Raw genomic sequence first — 10,154 nt, 5'->3', positions numbered from 1 at the left:
CAAATCAAATATTATAAATACCGTATTTTACGGACTATAAGACGAACTTTTTTCTTCGAAAAATTGCTTCCAAAATTCAGGTGCGTCTTATAGTCCGTAGCGTCCTATAGGTATTTTTTTAAAAAAAATTGCTTAAAAATTAAGATGCGTCTTATAGTCCGTAAAATACGGTAAATGTCTTGACGAAACTTCAAGGTTTTCTGAACACAAATAACACGCTAAACCTTTACACTTAAAAATATATATTTACACAGTGTATATGTTATCTGTTAGACGTGTAGATTTGATGAATAATACTACATATACGGTGTATAAAAAAGTATACACGATATAGTATACTGGCACAAGGAAGTGACTTTCATTCAACACTTGGCTAGTTTTCCATCTTTTATTTAGTTAGACGAGACAAATTAATAGAGAATGGAGAGGGGAAGAAAAAGTAACCCATTCGATACAGTTGGTGTTTTCTCTCGTATATTTTTCTGGTATGTAATATTTTCTCTGATTAATAATTGAAATTTTGTAATATAAATAACTATTAAGTATGATAGTATCAAGAGTAATTGTTTAAAACAAAACTTTTAATTTGTTCAAACCGTCATTTCATGTTATGATACAGGTGTACAGTACATACAAATTATATATTAATTTTTAATTTACTGTTCCGTTTTTATAGGATAACACCGAAAATCTTCCCGTGTGCACGAGACTGTAAAACTTACAGTATATATTGATAGGGATTTATAGATTCATGAGATAAATCAAAAAGATTTACTTAAAATTACTTTGTTTATCAAACACCCGATATATTCTGTATTGGATGTGTGTTTAATTTTTGTTTAATCTAATATATTATGACTATACATATTAAAACTTAATTTGATTAGTTTTTTAAAGATATTATTTTAACTCATTATAAACGATAAAATTTTTTACTACTATTACCACTTAACTTACAAACGTTTATTGTAGCTCATTAGGAGAAGTTATCGCATAAATATAGAGTTACACAGCATTATACTACGAGAAAAAATATTTATGTAATAATATACGTATTTAAATTTTTATGGAAAGAATTCAGTTGTTGAAATTACACGTTGCATTATTTAAATATCGTTCATAAAACGTAAAATTGGCAGGGGATATATTTTGATATCAGAATATTTATCAGTTAAATATAGGCTATTTATTTCTCATAAATCTTCCATTATATATTTAGAATATCTAAAAAGTTATTTTCGGCCGATAATAATTTAACTTTATATTTAACACAGCAGACTGAATTCATTTAATTGATAATTTATTAATTTTCATATTTTCATTGATCGCATATTCTTTCTAGTAGTTTCATTAATACATAGTCTTCTCGCTGTCGTAATATATACAGTAGATTCCGCTTAATTGGGACACATTGGGACTAATCCATTTTGGCGCAATTAAGCGGCTGCCCCAATTAAACGAAATAATAATAAATTCTACAATAAAATATATATTACGTAGGCAAATAAATAAGTAGGTAAAAATAGTAGTTATGTACCTATTTTAATGCTTCAGTAAACCAAAATACAGAAAACATTTGTACAATAAATTTGCCAGACTCACGACGATAGATAACTGATTAGCATAATACTTGTGTTGCCAAATATTAGTAGTGACGTACACAATGGTTGATCATTCAATCCATTCCTGGTCGAACAATTTTTCCTTTCTTTCTTTTTAGTTAGAACATGTTTTCTAAAAAAAAGGAAAAATTAAAGAATTCGTCGAAAGGCATTTTACGGTCTTCTATGGTTCCTTTACTTGGAAATGAGCCACTTCGGTGAAAGTGTCCGTAAAATCCTCCTGCTCGATGCTGGTCTCAACAATCGGATGGCTACTATCTGAATCAAGACGTAATTATGCACATTGTTACCGGCAAACCCCGATTTTACGCCAAACTAGTTTTGCCTAGGCCAAACTAGTTTGGCGTAAGCGTGTTAGGCGAAACTAGTTTAGAATTATTATTCAAGTATATTAATGGTTAAAATAAAACTAAAAGGCAATCAATTAGATGAACAATATTTATTCAAACATAGTCTACTTCATAATTATGGTAATTTATTATAATAGGTTAGGTTAGGTTAGAACGCGTGTCCCCACTGTTCCCTGTCTTTTGATTGTTGGAATCAGAGACGAGCCGCCACCGGGGACGCACGTTCTAACCTAACCTAACCTATTCTAATAATTTGGTTGCTAATAATTATGGTAATTTATTAGTACAGGTTAGGTTAGGTTAGAACGCACGTCCCCATTGTTCCTGTCTTCTGATTGCTGGACTCGGAGACGAGCCGCCATCTTCGATACCTAGAGTAACATTGACCCTGTTTTTTATAATTAAGTAGACTATGTTTGAATAAATATTGTTCATCTAATTGATTGCCTTTTAATTTTATTTTAACATTAATATATTTAACCATTAATATACTTGAATAATAATTCTAAACTAGTTTGGCTTGACACGCTTATGCAAAACTAGTTTGGCCTAGGCAAAAATTTCTTTGGCGTAAAATCGGGTTTTCCCGGTAATACAAGTTAGGTAACACATACAATACCTTCCAAAGAAACTTTAGCTGTCTCCAACTCAATCGAGAGACCTCGCAAAATGAAATTTTTCGAGACGATCGATAGATGGCTGTTTGCAGAAAAATTATAGAGGATACTATAGATATTCAACGACGCATTGTGGAGATTAATAAGAAGATAACAGAAGATGAAACATAGATCCTTCCACATTATATACGTCAACTCAAAGCAATCGCTGTCTGTCACGAACATCAACAACGGCAAGTTTACTTGCAGGTTTTTGTATAACAGCTTTCGTCTTGAAATGTTATTTGTACACAATTAAATCAAGAAAACACACAAAGAATGGCTGTGCTCCTGCTGACACCGAGTGCAGAAAGATTAAAAAAGTGGGGAAATTAAAATGTAAAAGAAATGCTTCTAAATCGAAAACTGTTCTTCAACTGGAAACCGCGTCACCCTTACTACAGCCAACCGAATCGATGGAATCACAATTAGAAGACAAAGAGTTGAAACTGTTAATAACTAAAAACTAAGAACAACAATTTTCACATATTACGATTATTAGGTTTAGGTTTTATTAATGAATTCAATGAATCGGCAGTAATAAATGGACCGTTTATTATAAAAGTGGTGTAAGTCCATTTTTTTTCTAAATATTTAAAGGTTTGCAATTTAGCCGAATCAAAAATATAAATAAAGTGTACTAAGTTTGACAATGATTCTACGACTTTAGAAATATGCAAGTTGATTGCATAATGACTTCGATGTGAATTTAAATAAACTAATATATTCTTTCTGGGCCATAAATTGACTTACACCACTTTCATAATTATTAAACTGTAAAAGTCATTAAATTTCAATTATATAAAATTCAATTCCACTTGAAATACATTGTTTTATTCTGATTTTATTTATAAACTAGCTGTTACCGGCGGCTTCTTTCGCGCGGATTTTGCAAGCAAACCCTATTTACATTCAATATTTCAACAACCATAGTAATTGTTATTTAACACCTGTTTTTAATTTGATAAATTTTGTGAAATGTTTACAATCGTTCTATAATTGAATTGGTTCGACTATAGAATAATTGTAAACGTTCCAGTAATTCGAATTTAAAACGGTTCGAACATTTGGTTAGAAAATCAAAATATATAAAAAATATTTATAACAATGTCTGAAATGTTATCAATTTAGCACCCCTAAGTATTGAATGAAGACTAAACGTAATCAAAAACAAAAAATCTTATCTAAAATAGTACAGTAGAAGCCGTTCTTTAGGTTAAGACTTAATGCTCTCCCTCTCCCCCGCGGGGGAATTTTGAAAAATCCCTTCTTAGTGTTCATTCGCATTGCGTACCCTACTAAAACGTAGTTAAATACAAAAATTTGCATATAAAATAGTACGGTAGAAGCTGTTCTTCAGGTTAATTTTTTTCCTCTCCCCCGCGGGGAAAATTTCGAAAAATCCCTTCTTAGTGTGCGTTTCTATGACGTACCCTAATTTTGTACCAAATTTCACCTCTAGGTTCTGGATCTTTCTAGAAAAAACTGGAACATTCTCATTGAAGCGTCACACATTTTCGAAGTTAACCAGTTTCAACCCCCATATCTCCCACAGCCTTATAGCTATTGAGACGCAATCACCATAGTGCACGATGGGAGACTTGGGACTACTACCACATACAAACACCATTCATGTGCAATGTGTAGTTTTACACATATCTACCGTATTTTACGGACTATAAGACGCACTTTTTTCTTCGAAAAATTTGCCTCAAAAATTCAGGTGTGCGTCTTATAGTCCGTAAATGTATATATATATAGCTAATAACAAGAAATAAAATAGTGTTGTTTATTCTCAACATTAAAAATACTGTACTTACTTACTGTTAAACTATTTTATGATAAGTTTATCATTTTATTCATCATGGTGATTTTCGTTTAGGCTCGTTATGTTTAAATTTTTTTATTCCATCTATTTCCATTCCATCAAACTGTGCTTTGGTGGGTAAAATTTATACTTTTACTCTTCTGTTATAAGAAACTATCCATAAATGACGTACACACTGGAAAAGAGAGAGAGAGAGTTAAAACAAGTAAATTTTATACAGTTTACGCATTTTATTACATTTATTTCAAAATTTCTTGTACGTTTCGTTTCTACTTGTGGTATCTATCATTCGTAAAGTGATGAAGGTTTAGTTATGTTGGACGTCCGAAGAGGGGAGGGGGTTACAGAAACTTGGACAAACTGAGACAATGGGAAGAGAGAGTAAAAATTTCAAGAAAAATGCAGACGTAATTTATGGACAGTTTATAAGTGCTTAATTAGACTGCGGAAAATGGACTTACACCACTTTCATAATCAACGGTTATGTAATGTCATTTACTGACGAATTTTTAATTGATTAAAGCGTATGGTTATTTTAAAATACTAAGTGTGAGTTGTTTATAAATAAAAAATTCACACTAAATTATACGTAAATCATGTAATTTGTCAATTTTTTCAAAAAATAGTTTTACATTATTTTCAAAATATACTGTCTAAATATGAAAGTTGAATAACAGTATGAAAAGTAACTTCCTAATGTATAGCAAATATTATATACTAGCAGATGAGCCCGGCGTTGCTCGGGCAAAACGTAACGATAGCGAAGATTAAGATTATTAAATTACAGCCGATCTTACCCGTTTTTACCGGGTGCAAAAATTAGGTTCACCCTCTTCCGATACTTATTATAGAATTTTTAGATAGGTACTAGCTGACCCGGCCACGCGTTGTTGTGGCTCAAAATGTATCTATTATAAATGTATAACACTTCCCCCGTGGGGGGAATTTCAAAAAATCTACCACATACAAACTTACGTTTGTATGTGGTAGATTTTTACGATTACGCCAAACTAGTTTGTACATACAAACTAGTTTGGCGTAAGCGTAAGCGTTAGTAGTGCTTGCGATAACCACGTTGATATATAGAATGAAACACTTCACTTTGGTAACTTCTAAATTAATTTTGAGGTAAATTTCATAACTGTTATAATAGTACATTATTAACCAGGAAATGTTATTTTATTGTTGAGGTAGTTTATCGGCACGAGCGCATAGTGCCAGGGTTATAAACATCCGAAACAATAAAATAACATCCTGGGCGCTGGTTAATATACGATTTTTTTCACTACTAGCGCATTTTTTATTTTCTCGTAAATATACCAGTAACCGTTTTAATTGAATAATATGAATATTGTTATTGGAAAAATTCACGTTTATGTAAGAAGAGCGCAAGTCATTTTTATGTTGTTTATATTCCAGTAATTAATTTTGACAAAAAATTAGTTTTTAATTCTACATTTAAAAATTACCCCAATTAAGACTGATTTTTAATTTAAAAGAAAAAATGAAAACAAGAAAATATTGATATAATTGTATTGTATTTTAAATTAATATAAAGTCATCTTTGAAACAAAATTTATGGTTGCTAGGTTGCTTACTAATTCAGATGCCTGTATCTATATTACTGTATCAACACAAAATGGCATACTTAATAATATATCCAATTTCTGTCAAATTTAATTTTTAAATTGAAATATTTTTTATTTATCAATATTTTAAGTTGTAAAATATAAATAATTATCATCTTTCCAATGACAAAAATTGTATTATAATATAGTTTTTTTTCTGAAATCGATCCTCAATTGTTGTAAATTACCGAAATGTACTTTATTCGCTAGGCGGCTAGGGGAATAAAGTGGACTTTTAATGGAGGGTAGCATATGGTCTACAGACCGCTTTTAAAGCTAGTAGTGAAAAAAGTATTTTTATTTGATTTAAAATAATAATCCTTTTAGATGGATAAATACATAACTGGGTTGAAAAGAAAATTAAATGAAGCAGAAGCAGAGGGCATAAGGAAAGGTGATGAAAATAACGGAAATACATTGTGAGACCCGTATTAGGCCGGTCCAATGGTAAATTTTAATTATTTCGAAGCCCTCTCGGGAGATAACGATTGAGATCCGCAATAACGATCAAGTTTCGAAAAATGTGCAATCTTCCGCCGTCAAACTCACTTCCCTCCTTCTCAGGATCCGACCTGAGTGACGGAATTCAAGTCATCATTCTCCCTCGCGATTGGTGATCGTGGCAGAAGGGACTTAGAGTATAAATAGGGGGGAGATCTCTAAGAACAAGTAGCTGACGTCCGAAGAAGACGAACTGCCCGGCGACACCGTATCCGACTCGAAGGCCAAGTCGAGACGCCGAAGCCTCCGCCGACAAGTCAATCCTGCCGCCCACCTGTCACCACCGCCAGGAAAGACGTCCGAGTTGAAGAACATTCTCGATCAAACTCGATAACCAAGAGGTATGAATCCCCTAACAATTGTGAGCTCTCTCTCTCCCGCGATTAGGGACGGGATGCGTAGCGTTTCTGTAGTAGTTCCTATGTTCCAATAAACCATTATCTGTGTTGTCCTGTTATACGGATATTGCCTTTCTTTATCGACGACCCCACACACACTCCTCCACTCGACCTGACAAGTAACTGACCGATCCCGACAAGTCGGGATATCGCGCAAAATTAGCCATCCTTGACAGTGGAGTGGGTCTTGCCAACCTATTCGCTGAGAACAAGGAGGTCCGACTTCCGTCCTACCTCCCGGCGTTTCCCACAAATTGGTGTCAGGAGTGGGGTCGATAAAGGAGAAAAAGGGCCATATTCGAATTCGGGACTTAAGAATAAATAGCGATAATGGAACCCAATCCCCAACCCGCGGCAGGGCCTGCTAACCCAGCGGATCCGCCACCGCTCCCAAATCCAGGACCGAACCCTGTTACGTTAGGCGGTCTAGGCGGGATAATCCCGTTGCTGCCTGTATTCTCAGGAGACCCGCAAGGCCCCCGTGTAACGGATTTTTTTGATTCGTTAGCGGATATCATGAAGGTTGCTGCATGGTCGAAAGCGCAAATGCTGGCAGTAGCGAAGTTAAAACTAGCGGGAATAGCCCGGGAATTCGTACGAAAGGATCAGCGAATTAAGGAAGTCGATGATTTCGACGAATTTAAGCGACTTATGCTCCAGCGTTTCAATAGAGTGCCTCTCACTTTTCGATTAAATCGGTTTTATTCCTGCATGCAAAGACATGATGAAGATGTCCAAGCATATGCCGCACGGTTGCAAGCGCTCGCGACAGAGATAGAAATCACCCCGGAACCTGGTGCGGATGCGGCAGAAACCGCTATCATCCAGCGTGTGCAAAGAAAAGAGTTGGACGAACGCCTAAAGGTCCAATTCTTGAACAGAATCACGCCGCGGATCCAACAAAGGGTAATGAGTCATGCCCCAAAAACCTTTGACGAGGCCTTAGATGCCGCAATTAACGAGGAAACAATTGAGGAACTCACCGCGCGTTCACGCGGAAACTTGCGGACAATTAACCTGCGATCAACCGAACATCCCCCGTTAGACGATTTAACGCAATTAACAAAGACGCTGGAAGAACTTAAAGGTAGAGTGGATGGGCTCACTCGAGGTACAACTCCACGCAATTATAGAACCCCCTCGGGAAGACGAAGCGATCGGGGCAGTTTCCGGAACTCCACCTATGCTAGGACACCTACCCGGCAAAATGACTATCGGCCGACTACTTCCCGACGCCAGTTCGATCAGTCGAATGTTCGAGCTACCCTTAACTCCGATAGGAACCGGAACTCGCCCTCCCCCTCAGCTATTAACGAAGGCGAGCGTGCGACACCGCCTCCGCCTCGAAACTATTCGCCCGCGAGACAGGAAACCGGTAACGAACAAAATAGGGTCCGATTTCGATCCCAATCACCGGAGAACTCTCAGTCCAAATGGAGGGGCAGAGTACGAAGCGTTGACGGGTGACGATATCGATTGCACCCTCGAAGGAACCCTTATCCTACGGCTAGGATTCGGCCACAAACCCAGAGAAGGCTAAATCAGCAATCAGAAAACCCCTTGAGAGCAAGGAACCGAACCCCGTCGCCTCTGGCCTCCATAACTTCCTTTCCGGCGCAAAGCGAAGCCATCTTTGAGTGTTTTATCGGAGGAAATCCGGCCACAGTTCAAATAGATACGGGAGCGAAAGTGTCTCTCTTAGCCAAATCTTTTGCTAATACGATGATAGAGAGGGTAGACATCGATAGCGATAAGGAAACCGATTTAAGAAGCGCGACGGGCCATTCTATACAAACCTACGGTATCATGAGCCCTACCTTCGAAATCGGTCGATTACAATTTCCCTACACTTGTTGTTTGGTAGATATGGATGTTACTTGCCCATGCGATGGTATTATCGGTCGGGATATGATTACCGATAAGGGCTTTATTATTGATTTAAAGGGAGGAGAATTAACAATTCCCCCTCAGACCGTAATACCCTTTATAACCTCCCCTAGAGCTAGCGACCGAAGAGAACGGGAACCAGTTTAGCGATATAGATCGGGAGAAAATCCCCGACCATAGGAGAATTCAAAAAAAACGGAGGATAGAGAGGGCGCCCGAAGAAGGGAGTGTAGTAGAAAGAGACAATTTACATTCTCAGGTGAGCGAGAACGATGGAAGGGACATCGTGTTAGTGGAAACCTGTCGGCTTCCCCCTTTAACCGACAATATAGTCACCGCCACTATTAGAGGGACCAGAGGGATAGGAAAAGTAGGAGTAATAGAGTCGATCCCCTTCTCTCAGGAAGGAATATCAGGAGCCGATGTGTTAGTTGCTCCTAATAAGAAGGGACAGGTACCCATTCGGATTTGCAACACTACTCGTAAGACTATTAAATTAGAAAAGGGTACAAAGGTCGGAAACTTTTTCGAAGCAGAGGAAGAGACCGACCCAGTGAGAGTCAGAAAGGAAGGGAAAACGGCGACAATGTCGAAAGCTGAGTTCAGCCAGCTTTTTGATTGGAGTAATATCCCAGAAGAAGAGAAACAGGCTCTTCTAAACTTACTATACAAATACCGACATGTTTTTGCCATAGATGACTATGATTTGGGCTATTGCGATATTGTACAACATAAAATCGATACTGGAGACGCCGCGCCTATATACTCGCCGCCCTATCGAATCCCTTACGCTCAACGGCAACAATTAAATGAGATTATAGACGAACTCTTAGCTCATAATATTATCGAACATTCCACTTCTCCGTGGAGTTCGGCCGCAATTTTAGTTAAGAAGAAATTGGGCGGGGTCCGATTAGTCATAGATTATCGTAAGCTTAATAAAATTACGAAGGTAGACCCTTATCCCCTTCCTTTAGTGCATGAGTCTCTTAGTCTAATGGGACAAGCGACCTATTTTTCGACAATGGACACTATTTCGGGATTTTGGCAACTTAGCGTGTGCGATAAGGAGAAGACTGCTTTCTCCACCATTGATGGTCATTATCAATGGAACAGATGTCCCATGGGGCTTCGTAATAGCCCTGCGGCATTCGAAAGGGCTATGGACTTTGTCCTTCATGGTCTAAAGGGAAAGACCTGCCTCGTCTACATGGACGACATTTTAACTTTTAGCTCTGACTTCGCTAGTCACCTCAAACGATTGGAACAAATCTTTCAGAGGTT

The 10,154-nt window shown here is 37.0% G+C and overlaps 1 protein-coding gene across 1 annotated transcript in view; it reads left to right on the top strand.

Annotated features, from left to right (window-relative positions):
- Positions 1 to 397: 397 nt before the first annotated feature.
- The window catches only part of LOC136968336 (ATP-binding cassette sub-family C member 4-like), a gene marked incomplete at its 3' end in the record, with an annotated part of 68,551 nt that continues 58,794 nt past the window's right edge, over positions 398 to 10,154 (top strand). The window contains exon 1 of the mRNA XM_067262336.1: positions 398 to 485. Coding sequence (XP_067118437.1) covers positions 421 to 485 — 65 coding nt within the window. The remainder of the gene's footprint in view (positions 486 to 10,154) is intronic.

The sequence above is a fragment of the Centruroides vittatus genome, unplaced genomic scaffold, assembly GCF_030686945.1.
Source record: "Centruroides vittatus isolate TY-2023 unplaced genomic scaffold, ASM3068694v2 contig_1443, whole genome shotgun sequence".
Lineage (NCBI taxonomy): Eukaryota > Metazoa > Arthropoda > Arachnida > Scorpiones > Buthidae > Centruroides > Centruroides vittatus.
This window is presented reverse-complemented; position numbering and strand designations above follow the sequence as displayed.